At 38.7% G+C, this 17746-nt stretch overlaps 1 protein-coding gene and 2 long non-coding RNA genes across 4 annotated transcripts in view; 2 read left to right on the top strand and 1 right to left on the bottom strand.

The window, feature by feature from the left end:
• LOC130069997 (latent-transforming growth factor beta-binding protein 4) overlaps positions 1-17435 on the bottom strand; it is a 125978-nt gene extending 108543 nt beyond the window's left edge. For both annotated transcript variants that reach the window (XM_056234234.1, XM_056234235.1), the window contains exons 1-3: positions 17092-17435; positions 9118-9188; positions 5214-5514 (exon numbers count right to left, since the gene is read on the bottom strand). In XM_056234234.1, coding sequence (XP_056090209.1) covers positions 5214-5514; positions 9118-9188; positions 17092-17288 — 569 coding nt within the window. In that variant the 5' untranslated portion in view covers positions 17289-17435. The remainder of the gene's footprint in view (positions 1-5213; positions 5515-9117; positions 9189-17091) is intronic.
• Positions 12474-13139, top strand: LOC130070014 (uncharacterized). The gene is made up of 2 exons (XR_008803826.1): positions 12474-12586; positions 12882-13139. It is a non-coding gene; the product is annotated as an uncharacterized LOC130070014 (long non-coding RNA).
• LOC130070016 (uncharacterized) lies at positions 13363-14014 on the top strand. Its single transcript, XR_008803828.1, has 2 exons — positions 13363-13461; positions 13757-14014. It is a non-coding gene; the product is annotated as an uncharacterized LOC130070016 (long non-coding RNA).
• Positions 17436-17746: the final 311 nt, after the last annotated feature.

The following is a 17746-nucleotide window of genomic DNA, read 5'->3' as shown; positions in this document are numbered from 1 at the left end:
GGGCTGCCCTTTGTCACCGGTTCTGTTCATAATTTTTATGGACAGAATTTCTAGGCGCAGGGTGTCCTGTTTGGGGACCACACGATTTCGCCTCTGCTTTTTACGGATGATGTTGTCATGTTGGCCTCATCAGACCAGGACCTTTAACATGCACTAGGACGGTTTGCAAGCAAGTTTGAAGTGGCTGGGATGAGAATCAGCACCTCCAAGTCCGAGGCCATGGTCCTCGGTCGGAAAAGGGTGGTTTGCCCGCTTCAGGTTGGTGGAGAGTTCCTGCCTCAAGTGGAGGAGTTTGTATCTTGCTGTCTTGTTCACGAGTGAGGGAAGGATGGAACGGGAGATCGACAGACGGATCGGTGCAGCTTCTGCAGTAACGCGATCGATGTCCCGGTCTGTCCTGGTGAAGAAGGAGCTGAGATGCAAGGCGAAGCTCTCGATTTACCGGTCGATCTACGTGTCTACTCTCACCTATGGTCATGAGCTTTGGGTCATGACCGAAAGGACAAGATCCCGGGTACAGGCGGCCGAAATGAGATAGGGTGATATAGAGGATGAGTAGCTCAGTCACTCGGGAGGAGCTCAGAGTAGAGCCGCTCCTCCTCCACATGGAGAAGAGCCAGCTGAGGTCTTCCCGGGAAGGTGTTCCAGGCGTGTCCCACCGGGAGGAGACCCCGGGGAAGACCTAGGACACGCTGGGGGGGATTACGTCTCCCGGCTGGCCTGGGAACGCCTCTGTATCCCCCCGGAAGAGCTGGAGGAAGTGTCTAGGGAGAGGGAAGTGTGGGCGTCTCTGCTTAGACTGCTGCCCCCGCGACCCGGCCCCGGATAAGCGGACGAAGATGGATGGAGATGGATATATTGCAATATTTATAAAGATCAAAGTATGTATTTTTGATGTAAATGTAAATTATTTCCAGGGAACAACATAATCAAGCTTCACAAACTGAGGTGTCTTGTACAGTATGGCTGTATAAATGTCAACTATTCTACTTTATTTAAGTGAATTCTGAGTCATATTTTTCGTTTTCACATTCACAAGAACTCCTTCAAGGCATTTTAAACTAGTCATTCAAGTAGGCGGACAATTCTGCTTTTAATTCAAATTGTCCTTAATGGATAAATGATTAAAAGAACTCCACAGCAAACAGAGAGACATTACCAAATTTCTTCTTGTAGAGGTTTCCTGTACAATTGTGTGCCCAAGCAGATGCACATGTGGAAAACCTTTTTCAAATCCACAGCATGGACTCTTGAGCATGAGCTCATTTTCCCAAACAGAGATAATTTACAGTGAAAACAAGCTGACGTGAGTTTAGGTCAACAGCAAACAGCCTATAAAACATGCATATGGCCATTTCCATTTTACATGCAACCTTCCCAACTCTGCATGTGTTATACACACACACTCACTCTGTATAAACACCCTCGGCGCCATAGGAGACAATTTGAGAGAGGACTCATTCACAGAAAACCTTGATATAGAACAACTGGATAGGTCTTAATACAGAGCCCTGTGGTACTCCTAGATTTGCACTGAGCTCCAGCAAATTGAACCATAATGATAATCAGTCACATACTCTATTTTTCAAATGTAGACAATGTCTCTGAATCCAAAAATGAAATTATTTAATCCAAGTGCAATATTCTTTTTGGATTGTCAACAAAAGAACCATGTCAAATTTCTGTTTTCCATTCTTTAATTTATTTTATGCTTTGGAAAAATCCCCTAAACAGCTAACAAGCTTGGGACATTTCCTAAAAAAACCACTGTGATGATTTACTACCTTTTAGAGAACATTTCAGACAAAGAGGTTTCTAAAATACATATGAAGAGCACATACCTTTCATAGAGGAATGTAAGCATTCATATCTTACTTGAAAAGCCATGGAAATAAAAGCAGAACTTGCTTGCTTTAGCGATTCTGAGTTTAGTTGCCAGGCTCGGGACTTTCAAACACAGAGGACTTATCTGACAAATCTAGTTCACACATTGAATGTGATATAAAAACTGTTGAAAGATGGGGAAATTGCAGGCTGTCAGCACAGAGTGTGTATGCAACATTGGCTCGTCAGGTAGATCATTGAAACTGACCCATAATGGAGACTTTCAATAGTCTATTGTGAGAGAAGTGTTTCCACAGGGCAGGCCCTTCCTTCCCAAGCTTAGGTTCACCAGAGGACTTGCTCAACAGCCTGAGATCATGCAGTCTGAGAGGGTCCGATCGACCTCAAAAAAGGCAAGAAATCTCTCAAGACACAAAACCAAACTGTATTGGTTTAATGTTGCCAAAATACAGATTTTTTCTATTTTATAACTATTGCAAGTAAAAACAATAAAGCATAGGTATATTAATTGTACACTTAACATGCTTATTTTGAAATATTCCTCTTTTTTTTTACAGTGATTGTATTACAATAGTAATGTATTCCTGTCTTAGATATTATTATTAGTAGTAGCTAGTATTAGTAGTATATAATCCCACTCAGCAACAGGCCTGAAGATTCTCAGATAGAAGAGTTTCAGTTAAGAAAATAGATTATAGTCAAAAATAAATTAACCTATACTGTGCAAATGTTTTGCCCTTGATGTTGTGGCAATGTGGTATTGAAAATGGTATTAGATACCGATAATATAAAGGGATTTTACCAAAGTTAAAGTCCCCCTGGAGTCAATAATTTCTGATAAAATCACCAAAATTACATATTAAAAAAATTTCTTCATGCCTTAAAATAGCTTGAATGTAACACGACACCCTTGCCTCATTTAGTATGCGCGGTTCTATGAATATGCAAATGAGCCCCGCCTCCACTCACTCACTCACTCAGCTCAGAGATCCACTGGTTGACGATCACACGTTGATCTGATTGGTTACAAGGTCGTTTGTGACGTCAGAAACACCAGCGGTTTCAAACCGTGTTTTTGAGACTGTCTTTGGTTCACAAAATACTCAGCAATGCTGTCGACTTATGAATTTACACATGGTTTGTCTTAAAGCGTATTAAAAACACCACATAGACACATAAACAACATTAAAAGCTTGATGTTGCACCACAGGGGGACTTTAAAAATACCAGGATTCGGAACTAGTAATTATATTTTTAAATATGTTTTAATTTAACAGTATTGGAGGAAAACTAGTGTCTTGAAATATGAAGAGCACTTATTCTTCACAAAGTTCTACACATTTTGTGTGGTTATTTATTATTATTTTGGCTAATTCATTCAAATTGTTGTTTTGTGGATCTCCGTGTGAAAACCCTGGCATTACACAATAAGCTAAACACTTTTCTTGTCTTTTATTCACCATAAAAACATCTAAATCAAGATGTTGCAAGATGATACCTTGGCGTCTCATAAACTATTTCTTAACCATGACCGCATATACACTTTCGTGAGTAAATATATTCCATCTTGAATATCAAAGCTCTGATCAGAGTCTTCCAACAAGGACAAGACTTCTTAACTTTATGGCATTCGTTGCTCCATCAATCTTAGATCAGATGAGGTGTGGCTATCATAACACTTTTGTTCTTTTGCATCCTCTGTCATCTGAACACAATATAAAAGAAGCATCAGCCTATGGGTCAGCCAGTTAAAATAAATATGTCAGTTTGAGAGTGAGCAGTACATCTTCTACTCCACATTATCCACCTTGGCAAAACATTAGGTGAGATTAGAGAGAGCGTTATTTTTCATTTCAGGGTGGAGAGCGAGCTGTGAGAAGATAAGGGTTACTTAAGGTCTCTGTATAAAGAAAGAAAGTATATACCTAACATCAGTGTGTACGGATGTAACAGCTGTTTACCACATGGATGTATTTACAATCCTTTAGTAAACAAGAAGAATCCCTCAAGAAGATTTAAGTACTAAAGTATTCTTCCCGCTTACGACATCAGCCGGGAAAGAAGAGCATTTAAAAACAATGATATTCTGAGATGTGCTGGTTTTACATAGTCTCGTGCTGGACGTGAGCGAAGTAGAGTCTATTTACAGTAGATATGAATGTGGAGTATGAGAGCGCCTCCTGTAGGCACATCCGAGTAACACACACACACACAATTTGATCCTTTTGTGAAAAGAATTTCCACAAACTGGAATAAAAAATCCACTTGAAAACATTCTTTAAATTAGAAGTACATTTACAAAGTAAATATCGCTGTTTAGACCAACTATTTGCTATCTATATTACTTATATCCTTTGTTTATTTATTTATGTGCTTGACATTTTAAATGGCATACTTAATTTCAGTTTATTTGTGTAGTGCTTTTCACAATACTCATCGTTTCAAAGCAGCTTTACAGAAAATGCATTATGTCTTTCAAAAATGTACATATACAAAATCACAGTTAGCTAAAAATGTATTAATTTAAACAATGTAAGGCAGAAACAATGAGCTTATTGAGGTGATGAAAACTTGTTTGTTAACAAATGATTAAATTGTCCTTTGGAAATTTGTTGTTTTATGTGTATTTTCAACATTAAGTAAGATCTGGGGAAAAAGTGATTTGATTGCAGAACCTTTATCCGTATTTTTAGTCAAAACACATGCGGTTAACTGTAATTTTTCCACTTTGTGGCAGCAAATCTTGAATGACTGTTTTATAAACACTTAAAGGCGCACCATGTCATTTTTTCCATATAACAAAATTGCACTCCTACTGAAATTAGTCATTTTGATGAAGTTTAAAATGAAAGTCTCCAGACATGACCAGCTGAGTTGAACAAAAACGGAGTTGAACAAAGTCCATTACCACTGTTATACTGGATGTTTAGGATGGGCATCTTCATGATGGGTGTTTGATCATTACCTTGTCTATGTTTGGTGCGTTTGTTTTTTTATTTCCTCTTATTATTTCCTCTTATTCCTCTTATCTCCTCTTATTACTTTAGTGATCGTGAAGCACTTTGGGCAACAGCTGTTATGCTATATAAATGAATAAATTAAAATAATTTAAATGAGCCAGTTACGCATAAACAAGAAATATCTTCAATCAAACATGACAAATAAGAATTCTGCAAAATGCATGCAGACAGTATATTTGGAGTATGAGAGCGCCTCCTGTAGGAAAATGTAGGAAAATGCCTCCTGAATGCCATAATGCAACATGCTCAGCATGACTTTCCATTACCAGTGTAAGCTAGCAACACTAATATAGCCACTTTACAAGCCGCTTTAGTGTCCAGCACATCACTTCTGAAGAGTTCACTCACCTGGGCGGCTGCCAGCGTAATGAGTGTGTCTGTCTTGCATCTGGGCTGGATGCAGATGTGGAGATGTTGGGGTGGGTGGTCGTGGATGCAGGCGTTGCCGTGGTAACTGTTGCCGTGGTAACTGTTGCCGCGGTGGCGGCGTACAAGCGTTGGATGGGACCCGGCTGTGCCTCAAACCAGGTGCCGGAGGTCGGGCTGACGTTAGCATGTTCACAGCGATGGCCGTGGAAGCCTGGACGACACTGACAGACGTTCGCCCGGCGACAGACTGCTTTATTATGGCAGCGCGGATGACATCTTGCTAGTGGGAGAACAACAGAAAAACTATTTTTCAATTCTATTAATGGGTTTCCACTACTTTTTTACAGTAGTGGAATGTTACAGTTTACATGTTTTTACTGTATTTTTTATTCTAAACTGTTTTAATTATTCTTATTTGTTTTGATTATTTTAATTTCTTCTATGTAAAGCACTTTGAATTACCATTGTGTATGAAATGTGCTATATAAATAAACTTGCCTTGCCTACTTTGCATTGCATTATTTTCCTAATAACATTTTTGGGGATCTTCTTTTTTTGGGCATCCAGTTGAACATTGGAAGTATTTTGAGTCGCACTGGCCCTTTAAAGGCACATGGGTCAAGGGGTGAGTTATTAGCTGGTAAATCTAGCTACATACGGATTAGGAAGGTGTGGATTATAATGTAAAGCTGAGGGACTGGATTAATTGTGCGTCTGAGCTCAGACCTCAACATGGCATTCAAAGGTTTGGCCTACTTACAGGAAAGGATTGTATTAATGTTCAGGCATCCAAATAAACAGACATAAAGTACATTTTTCACTGCTGTAAGTAAGCATGAACGTAATATACATAAAAATCTTTAACATATTATATAAACCACACGAGCCTAATAAAATCAATCAATAAAACATAGAAAGACGCAAACAGTTTTTCAAATAACTTCTACACTCTGGAACAATGAACACTGAGTGCAAACAAATTAAGAACAGATTTTTGAGCATTTATAAGCATTTTATAAGCAATTTATGAGCATTAATTGAAAACTGAATATGGACTCAATTAAGTAACACAAAACTTTTTCATGAAATGGGAACGCACAGGCTGAGGCATGAAGAAAATGAATGGTTGAATAACGTCGTTATTTTTGTTTGTTTGTTGCGCACAGAAAGTATTCTCGCCGCTTGATAAACTTAAGGTTGAGCCACTGTAGTCACTCGGACTATTTTAACGATGTCTTTAACTTTTCTGGGCCGGCAGATATTAATTACCTAGCAGCCTATGGAGGAGTGATCCAGCTCTCAGATTTAATCAAAAGTATCTTAATTTGTGTTCCGAAGATGAACGAAAGTCTTACGGGGTTGAACAACATGAGTAATTACTGACAGAGTTTTCATTTTTGGGTGAACTAACCCTTTAAGGTATTTTAGGCAGAATGTTACACAAATGACTCGCGGGTCTTAATCTACTGAAGCTTTGTTCTGTGACTTCATTCGAAGCTCAGTGATTCTCAACCAGGGGGTCTCAGCAAACTCCCAACGGGGACGCCATTATTTTTATTAAAGTTTTATTATATTTCTGTTAAAATTATATCACACACACACACACGCACACACACGCACACGCACCCACACACACACGCACACACACACACACACACACACACACACGCGCGCGCGCACGCACACACACGCACACACACACACACACACACGCACACACACACACACACACACACGCGCGCTCACACACACACACGCACACACACACACACACACACACACACATACACACACACACACATACGCACACACACACACACGCACAGGCACACACATATATTAAAATATTATTATATTAATAATAATTATATATGTATATATATAATTATTATTAATATAATAATATTTTTATTTTTTATATTTTTCTAATATATATATATATATATACATATATATATATATATATATATATATATTACAATCAACTTGGATGTTTAAATAATTTCAATTTAAATTACCTTAAACTGGCTTAACAAATTTGCCAGTTATAATGTATTATATACACTCACCGGCCACTTTATTAGGTACACCTGTCCAACTGCTCGTTAACACTTAATTTCTAAGCAGCCAATCACATGGCGGCAACTCAGTGCATTTAGGCATGTAGACATGGTCAAGACAATCTCCTGCAGTTCAAACCGAGCATCAGTATGGGGAAGAAAGTTGATTTGAGTGACTTTGAACGTGGCATGATTGTTGGTGCCAGAAGGGCTGGTCTGAGTATTTCAGAAACTGCTAATCTACTGGGATTTTCACGCACAACCATCTCTAGGGTTTACAGAGAATGGTCCGAAAAAGAAAAAACATCCAGTGAGCGGCAGTTCTGTGGGCGGAAATGCCTTGTTGATGCTAGAGGTCAGAGGAGAATGGCCAGACTGGTTCGAGCTGATAGAAGGGCAACAGTGACTGAAATAACCACTCGTTACAACCGAGGTATGCAGCAAAGCATTTGTGAAGCCACAACACGCACAACCTTGAGGCGGATGGGCTACAACAGCAGAAGACTCCACCGGGTACCACTCATCTCCACTACAAATAGGAAAAAGAGGCTACAATTTGCAAGAGCTCACCAAAATTGAACAGTTGAAGACTGGAAAAATGTTGCCTGGTCTGATGAGTCTCGATTTCTGTTGAGACATTCAGATGTTAGAGTCAGAATTTGGCGTAAACAGAATGAGAACATGGAACCATCATGCCTTGTTACCACTGTGCAGGCTGGTGGTGGTGGTGTAATGGTGTGGGGGATGTTTTCCTGGCACACTTTAGGCCCCTTAGTGCCAATTGGGCATCGTTTAAATGCCACGGCCTACCTGAGCATTGTTTCTGACCATGTCCATCCCTTTATGGCCACCATGTACCCATCCTCTGATGGCTACTTCCACCATGTCACAAAGCTCTAATCATTTCAAATTGGTTTCTTGAACATGACAATGAGTTCATTGTACTAAAATGGCCTCCACAGTCACCAGATCTCAACCCAATAGAGCATCTTTGGGATGTGGTGGAACGGGAGATTCGCATCATGGATGTGCAGCCGACAAATCTGCGGCAACTGTGTGATGCCATCATGTCAATATGGACCAAACTCCCTGAGGAATGCTTCCAGCACCTTGTTGAATCTATGCCACGAAGAATTGAGGCAGTTCTGAAGGCAAAAGGGGGTCCAACCCGTTACTAGCATGGGGTACCTAATAAAGTGGCCGGTGAGTGTATAAATATATATATATAATAATAATATATAATAACTATATATATTTAATTATAAGTTTAATTAATTATAATATAACTTATAATTAAATTGCTTAACTTATTTTTATGAGTTAAAGCAATGTAAAAATATATGTTGTCATAGCTTATTGATCATGTAATTATTTACGGTGTACATTTTAAAAATGAATATATTAATACAATCTGACTTTATTAAAATCATAAAAAACTATTTTTTAAGAACAGTTTTTCAAACTTCTGGAATCATAAAAAGAATTGTGGTTAATTAACTTAATAATATATTACATTTTAATATATATTTAGTAATGTATTACAGTTCAATATGCTAAAGATAGTTCTGTTAATATTTTATATCGGGCCTATGAATATTGTGTTGGGTTTAATATAAAAGGTTGAGAATCCGTGGTTTAGTGCATGTTTCCTCTTCTGTTCATGAAGTTGTTGGAGCTCGCAGCTGTGCTGACACTTCAGTTCACTGCCTCAGAATCAGACAAATGAAGAGGCTTTGAGCCAGATGCAGAACCGCCAGCTGTATAAGTGTCTCTTTCTATGAACATAATAGAAATGTATAAAACGGCCCTGAAAAGATACTCACGTTTTGTGCACTGCTTGGTCTTGGGGTTGACTAGCCATGAATAACAGCACCTGGTGCCGCAAACGTTGGGCCTGGAGACAAACGCACAGAGATCAAGCGTGTCAGAGACAGAGAGACCAAGGCTGAAGCTCTAGGAGTGACCAGAACAAACATACAAAAGTAAAGATCATCACATGCCACAATGCACACGCATTTCTCTTTAAAATAGTAATACTTTTATTTCACCTTTCCAGGCATCAATCTATCTGGCATAATCACATTTGAACCACTTCTGAAAGCACGGTTTTAAAAGACTTACAATCCGTGGCCCTGGGCCCCTTAAGATGCATTGGACTGAGTGAATAGCCTTGGGTTTAAGCTGACCCTTCACCCCGTGTTGTATTCAGCTTGGACAAATAGCGGCGATGAATAAAAATGAAGGGGGGAGCGAGTTTGTTATAGACGCCCCCCTCGTCGGGCCTCCGTCCTCCCTGTGCCCAAACACATGAGAAATATTGTTTTTCTCACAGTGGCGTTTGCTGGATTACGAGTCTTCTTCGGGCTCCTGGGCCGCATCTGTTTATATAGCTGCGTTCGGGAGAAAAGGCAATTAGCACACTAACACAAGCCCGTCCTGAACGCTTGCTTTAAAACATGAGGCTTCTGTAGCGTCGGCTGGGATTTGCTAATTAGTTACAGTGTGTGCCTTTATTGTATGGCTTCTGAAGGGACACTGCCGGAACCCGGGATGATGTGCAGCGTAAGCCGATTGAGACAGAGCTGGCGTGGGCCATCCGGGATACGTGGAGCTCAGGATGACCTTTGACCTTCGGAGAGGGATCAGAGCTAACGCAGCGCACACAGACTCTGAGATTGAACTAAAATCACTAAATTAAGCCGAGCTTTAAACTTCTCCGTTGATATTGATTTTTGAACTGCTTGTAGAACGAGATAGCAAAATTAATTAAACAATACAAAATGGATTTTTTTTTCTTTCTCTTTCTCTTCTGGATAAAAGGAACAAATGCACGCGTAAAGGGATAGTTGACGCAAAATTGAAAATCAGCCCCATGTCAATTAAAAACTCATATGGGGTTTTTTCTTCCATGGATCATACAAGGTGTTTTTTGAAGAATTCTTCTGATTTTTTTGTTTGTTTGCTTTTGCATGCATTTATACAATGAAAGGTATCTGAAGCTTTCAAGCATCAAAAATAATGCAAAAGTACCAAAAATAATAGGTATCAGTCAATACGACTTTAGCGCTGTATTCCAAGTTTTGTGTGTTGAACGGAGTTTCAAATTTTAAGTTGATTTTCAATTACAAACTTGACATCCACCCGTCTTTAGCGTGTTCACGAGAGTTCATGTAATAAGCAATGACATCCAAATAAAGTTTGAGTCAAATCTTTTCAATGAATCAATAGATTCAGTTCACAAATCAGTTGTTTTCATTAATCTCAATGACTCAATGACTCACGGGTATGAGTTGAATGAACCACATGAAACTTTTTTAAAGGCTAGTGCTCATTCTAGCGTATATGAAAGCGTAAATAGTACAATCTTTGTAAAAGAGAAAGCTATACTGGTTTGGAGCAACATGACGTAAGTAAGTAAATGATGACATTGTTTTGATTTTTGGCTGAACTGTCCCTTTAAACTGAAGCTGTGCTGAGATGTCTCATAACACTGAGAGCTTTTACCATCCGTCTGTCTGTCTGACCTCTAAATAAAGGCCTCGGCCCTTCATTCGGGCCCCTATTAGACCCAAATAGGGAAGTTTCTGCACTGACAGAACGGAAAGTTGCCATCGACTTCTGTTCCCAGTTTGGGTTTTAATGTGGAGTCGACACCTAAACGATACATTCCCAATGAGACGTGAGAGATGTTTACAGAGCGGAGAGGATCCCATTACAGCAAGACCTGATAGTGATCAAAGATGCCTGTGTTTATTCTGTTCGCATGGATATGGCGGACAACTTTTCCATACATTTAAAAAAGAAACAATAAGATTTGGACATGTTAAAGGAATAGTTCACCAAAAAAAGAAAGTTCTGTCATTATTTACTCGCTTATGTTGTTCCAGAGCTGCTCTTTTGCACACAGTGAAAGTGAATCGAACTAGAAACAGCCGTGATCAACATTCACTTTCATTGGATGGAAAAGAGCAGCTTGGACATTCTGCTAAATATCTCTTTTTGTGTTCACAAGTCGGGTTCACTTCACAATATACATAAAAGTATATTAATAATGGCTTGTTATGCACCTTATACCGTACATTGTATGATCTCATGATTAATTGTAACCACATTATAATACTTATTGAACACAACATTAGTAAGTATAATGCAAACGCATGACAAACAACCAATTTCAGATCTGCAAATATTATAATGCATTTTAATTTTGGTTGCAATTACGTATGTACAAAAAGATTATTATAATATACATTATGAATATCTTTAAAATGCATTATACTTAAAGGCTTTAAGCCTATAGGTTTATAATGCCATGAGGGTGAGTAGATGATGACAGAACTGTCATTTTTGTGAAAACGTAAAATCAACTAATATTGAAGGAGGATCAGGCTGGTTTTTGGATATCATGTAAAGAATAAAACATCTGTTCTTTGCCAGCTGCATTTGCACCCACATGTGTGTCATTCCCTCGGCCTACAGCTCTGTGTTTTCTCTGTGTGAGCAGAACGCAAAGAAACAAGGCAGTGGGCAAAACTTTACATCTTCCAAACGAGCAAACCTCTGCACCTCCAACACTACTGGGAGCACAGGCCGTAAAATAAAGATTACAAATGAACCTTTTATATTTCAAAAATGTTATTTACTTTTGTGCAATACAAAAAAAAAAAAGGTTTATGGTTTTCTTCTTGGCCCCGGCTCTTTTTTCCATCCAGCACCTCGTAACAGAGAGCCATGGAGAAGCTTCAATAAAAGCTCAACAGCGGTCCTCAAGGTCAAACATGTGGGTTAACTGCAGGATCGTCACAAAGCTCCCACTTTGCTTGGCACCTCCATCAAAAAAGGAGGAAATAATCATGTTTTTGTCTCCCTTTGAGATCTCAGAGGTGTGAAAGGCTCTGTTGATGCGCTCTGAAATGAAGCCATTTGCTGCGCTTGGCCTTCATGAGCTCTGAACTGTTGAACCTGCATTCGGCCTGTTAGCGTTACTCCACAACATCACCCTCCTTCTCCTATGGAAGCTTGTTTCCGCCACAGAATCAAAAATAAAAAAGGTAATTGCGACTTTTTATCTCACAATTCTGACTTTTTTTCTCACAATTGCGTGATATAAAATCCCATTTGCGTGTTATAAAGTCAGAATTGCAAGATATAAAGTCAGAATTTATTGATATAAAGTCGCAATTGCAGGTTATAAAGTCAGAATTGCATGATATAAAGTCGCAATTGCATGTTATAAAGTCAGAATTGCGAGATATAAAGTCAGAATTGATTGATATAAAGTCGCAAATGCAGGTTATAAAGTCAGAATTGCGAGATATAAAGTCAGAATTGCATGATATAAAGTCGCAATTGCATGTTATAAAGTCAGAAATGCAAGATATAAAGTCAGAATTTATTGATATAAAGTCGCAATTGCAGGTTATAAAGTCAGAATTGCATGATATAAAGTCGCAATTGCGTGTTATAAAGTCAGAATTGCAAGATATAAAGTCAGAATTTATTGATATAAAGTCGCAATTGCAGGTTATAAAGTCAGAATTGAATGATATAAAGTCGCAATTGCGTGTTATAAAGTCGCAATTGCGAGATATAAAGTCAGAATTGCGTGTTGTAAAGTCAGAATTGTGAGATATAAACTATTCTGAGGGGGGAAAAGTTAGTCTTTTTTGCCCCTTAGAATTGGCCTGATAACTCGCAATTGCGAGTTTATATCTCACAATTCTGAGAAAAGATGTCAGAATTTCGAGATATAAACTCGCAATTATGTGTTATAAAGTCAGAATTGTGAGATGTAAACTCGCAATTGTGAGAAAAAAAGTCAGAATTGTGAGATAAAAAGTCGCAATTCTGTCTTTTTTTCTCGCAATTGCGACTTTATTTCTCATAATTGCGACTTTTATATCTCGCAATTGCGACTTTATTTCTCAGAATTGCGACTTTATTTCTCAGAATTCTGACTTTTTTTCTCACAATTGCGTGATATAAAATCCCATTTGCGTGTTATAAAGTCAGAATTGCAAGATATAAAGTCAGAATTTATTGATATAAAGTCGCAATTGCAGGTTATAAAGTCAGAATTGCATGATATAAAGTCGCAATTGCATGTTATAAAGTCAGAATTGCGAGATATAAAGTCAGAATTGATTGATATAAAGTCGCAAATGCAGGTTATAAAGTCAGAATTGCGAGATATAAAGTCAGAATTGCATGATATAAAGTCGCAATTGCATGTTATAAAGTCAGAAATGCAAGATATAAAGTCAGAATTTATTGATATAAAGTCGCAATTGCAGGTTATAAAGTCAGAATTGCATGATATAAAGTCGCAATTGCGTGTTATAAAGTCAGAATTGCAAGATATAAAGTCAGAATTTATTGATATAAAGTCGCAATTGCAGGTTATAAAGTCAGAATTGAATGATATAAAGTCGCAATTGCGTGTTATAAAGTCGCAATTGCGAGATATAAAGTCAGAATTGCGTGTTGTAAAGTCAGAATTGTGAGATATAAACTATTCTGAGGGGGGAAAAGTTAGTCTTTTTTGCCCCTTAGAATTGGCCTGATAACTCGCAATTGCGAGTTTATATCTCACAATTCTGAGAAAAGATGTCAGAATTTCGAGATATAAACTCGCAATTATGTGTTATAAAGTCAGAATTGTGAGATGTAAACTCGCAATTGTGAGAAAAAAAGTCAGAATTGTGAGATAAAAAGTCGCAATTCTGTCTTTTTTTCTCGCAATTGCGACTTTATTTCTCATAATTGCGACTTTTATATCTCGCAATTGCGACTTTATTTCTCAGAATTGCGACTTTATTTCTCAGAATTGCGACTTTATATCTCGCAATTCTGACTTCATATCTCGCAATTGTGAGATAAAAAGTCGCAATTACTATTATTATTTTTTTGATTCCGTGGCGGAAACAAGCTTCGATATTCTCCAGCAAGCAATTTTGCATTTAAAGACGTCTGATAGCCGTCCGAACACAGCCCTGGCGTCTATAGGCTAAAACAAGGCACAATTTGGGCTGTCAGTGAAAATTTTACAGACATCTAACCATAGCACAAGAAGAGACGCACAGGCTACACATAGAACATGTCAAAGAACTGAAATCAAACACTGTTGACTTGGCGTACATGTTGGAATATCATACATCTCGCAAGTTATATGGCAAGAACAACATGTAACCCCGTTCAAGGTTATTTTGGCTAGAAGTGTTACTCAAAGCCGGACTATAGTGGCTCTCGCACAAGAGGAACCTTTTCATAGTTCCTAGAACTATTGGCGGAAGATCCAGGATTTTGGCGTGTTCGCACCGCAGGAACTAGGAACGATTTTAGTTCTAGGAAATCCTTTCGGAGGAACTCATTTAGCTCCTACTCCAGAGTCGGTCTAAACCGCACTATAGGAACTACCAGTCAGACGTTAGTGTTCGCGGATTGGCCGAACGCACACGAAACACCAGCACCCGCCATTGTTTTTTCATATACGCATAGGCTAATAGCTTTTCATTACTGTCTACTTTCTATGTATAACAGTTAAATCTAATAACGAATTAGCCAGGACTGTTAGACAGATCGTAAACTAATGAACACGGAGAATGCTCAGGCTCTGGCGTTCTCAGCGCCTTCAAAATAAAGGTCCGCCGCACCGTCAAAATAAAAGTCACAACAACAAGTGCGGCTTACGCCACTTCAGAGCTCCTACAGAGCCGGCGAATGCAACGTGGAAAATGTTCCTAAGGGAACCATTAGTTTTCAGGGAACCACCCTGGTGGATAGTTCCTAGAACTACCCGATGAGAATATCGGGTCTATAGTTAACCGAGACTGTGAAATGGCGGCTATTGCTTGCTGGTTCTCCTTCTAGGGCTGTGAAAGAAAACGCTACCATATTCCCCCTGCCGCCAATTGCCACGGGATGGACGTGTTTCCACAGTCAATGTCCTCGGTTGACCTGAAAGCACGATGAAGTCCAGAGGAGGTGGGATTGTTACAGAAGAGCAGTGGTGCATCTTTGGTGAACTCTTACAAAGCTTCAGTGGCATTTTGGCTCCCTCGAAATGAATATGAATAGAAGGGTAAGTAATTTCCTGCTCTGTTATGGCTTACAAAGACCAGTCACTAAGTCTCCAACTTTTCAGGATAATCAGGAATTCCTCTCATTGCTTGAAGGATCAACACTTCCGGAGTGAGTCTCGAGAAACATCTGACTGAATGTTACAACTGTGAACAAAAGACAGGCCCATGTTTTCATGTCATTCTGGTTCTATAAAGAGCTTTGATTGAAGTAAAGTGCTCTGCTGTGTCTCACTGGGCCTGTAAACTGGACATGGAGAAGCAGTGAAGAGAAAACCGCAAGTTCAAGATGAGGGTGAGGTGAGGGAAACAACATGTTACTCCTTTACAAGCTATAACAGAAGAAAATAAAATCTAAAAGACTGATTGCTAATTGAATTCCAAGTGCATTATTATTTCATTATTTGGAGTTAAGGTCCATCTTTACAAGGTCCAAAGACGTCAACCTGATTTCTAATGGAATTCCAATCATTATTTGCAAAAGATCCTAAAGGATCCTAATGGGATAAAAGACTCTTTACTGAAAAAGAGGAATTCAGCTCCATAATTGAACTTGTACTTTTTGGTTCCCAAAGAATCTGTCAGTGAACAGTTCTTAAAAATAAAAATCGTACTATAAAGAGAACATTTTAATAACCTTTTTTTAAATATATATATGTTTTCCACTATAAAGAACCTCTTTGTGAAATGAAAACGTTCTATGGATGTTAAAGGTACTTAAAGGGATAGTTCACCCAAATTTTTTTTTAAATTATCCCATAATTTACTCACCCTGAAAATATCCCGACTCTTCCAAGATCTATAATGGGAGTGAATAGAGCCTGAGTTTTTGAAGACCAAAAAAGTGCATTTATCCATCATGAAAGTAATCCAGCGGGTTAATAAAGGCCTTTCTGAAGTGAAGCCATGTGTTTCTATTCATAACTTTATTAACTATAATCACTGGTTTCCGGTAATGGCCGTACGAGAGTCTAGTTCCGGTGTGGTGAAGAGTGACCTCTGACCTGACGCATGACGTATTGATGAACGCAAAAGCGTAGAGGATAGAGAAAAACAAAACACCGGTCACGAATTAGAAGTGTAAAACCAGACTTTTAAAGAGAAATATGGGATGAGCTTGAGTTTGCTACCCAGTCCTATTTGATTGGGCTCGGTTTAACGTCTCATCCGAAGGACGGTCACTCTTCTGACTCGCGTACAGCCGTTACCAGAAGCCAGTGTCTCCAGTTTATAAAGTTATAAATATGGATTTTTTCTTGCAAAACTGCATGGCTTCACTTCAGAAGGCCTTTATTAACTTTATTAATGGATCACTTTTATGATGGATGGATGCACTTTTTTGGAGCTTCAAAAACTCAGGCTCTACTAACTCCCATTACAAAGCTTGGAAGAGCCAGGATATTTTATAATATAACTTTGATTGTATTCGGCTGAAAGAAGAATTATACACCTAGGATGGCTTGAGGGTGAGTTTTTGGGTGAACTATCCCTTTAACAGAACCATAGATGCCAATAAAGAGCCTGCATTTACATTTAAAAGCAATAATATATATATATATATATATAGGCCTATATATATATATACACGCTAATGGTCTATTTAGTTCCCACACTGTTGTTTAATGTCACATATTCACATGCATTCAATCATTTAACCACAATATCACCACAAACATGTCATGTAAAGACTTTTGAGCTGACTTCAAGTAAGACACTTACCCTTTTAAATCTATCTGTATTCTGGTTGAGTTGCTCTGATGTCGGTGTCTCTGCGGTTTGCTCCTGCTTTGTGGAGGATGGATGAGATCATGAGACATCTGAGGAGACCTGATGATCTGATGACTGACTGAGGAGGAGTTTGCGATCGCCAGGGAAAGAAATGACATGCAAAATGACAGTCTCCATAGTTCTGACATCGTTATTCCGACCTAGTGAGTTGCAACTGATTCGTTTTTCTCTGAAAGTAAGCAAATGACTTCAGCACAGTGCTCCGTCAACGCTGATGGCCCTCATTCATTGTGAAGCTGAACTGATTCTCTCCATCCAGACGCGCTGCTGACCGCACACTGACTCACATGAATGAAAGAGATGCGTGAAAAACTTTGGGCCAATCAGAGTGAAGTCTGTCCTGCAGCCAGGAGACACAGCCAATCAGAGCTCAGACTGGTGGAGCAGTGTGTGCGGAGTGTGGCAGATAGATAAACATTTACAATCCATGCGTAAAAAAAAAAACAAAGAGACAAAAAGAAACCATGCGTTACATTTACTTACTGGCATTTTTATGGGGGGGACTGAAGATACTAGAACACGCCTTTAATAATTTATTTGCATATATAAAAAAAATGATATTTACAAATATTACGACAAAACTGAT

This window comes from Rhinichthys klamathensis, unplaced genomic scaffold (genome assembly GCF_029890125.1).
Source record: "Rhinichthys klamathensis goyatoka isolate OS25496 unplaced genomic scaffold, OSU_Roscu_1.1 h1tg000391l_1, whole genome shotgun sequence".
Taxonomy (NCBI): domain Eukaryota; kingdom Metazoa; phylum Chordata; class Actinopteri; order Cypriniformes; family Leuciscidae; genus Rhinichthys; species Rhinichthys klamathensis.
The sequence above is the reverse complement of the archived record's forward strand: the minus strand, read 5'-3'. Positions and strand labels throughout refer to the sequence as shown.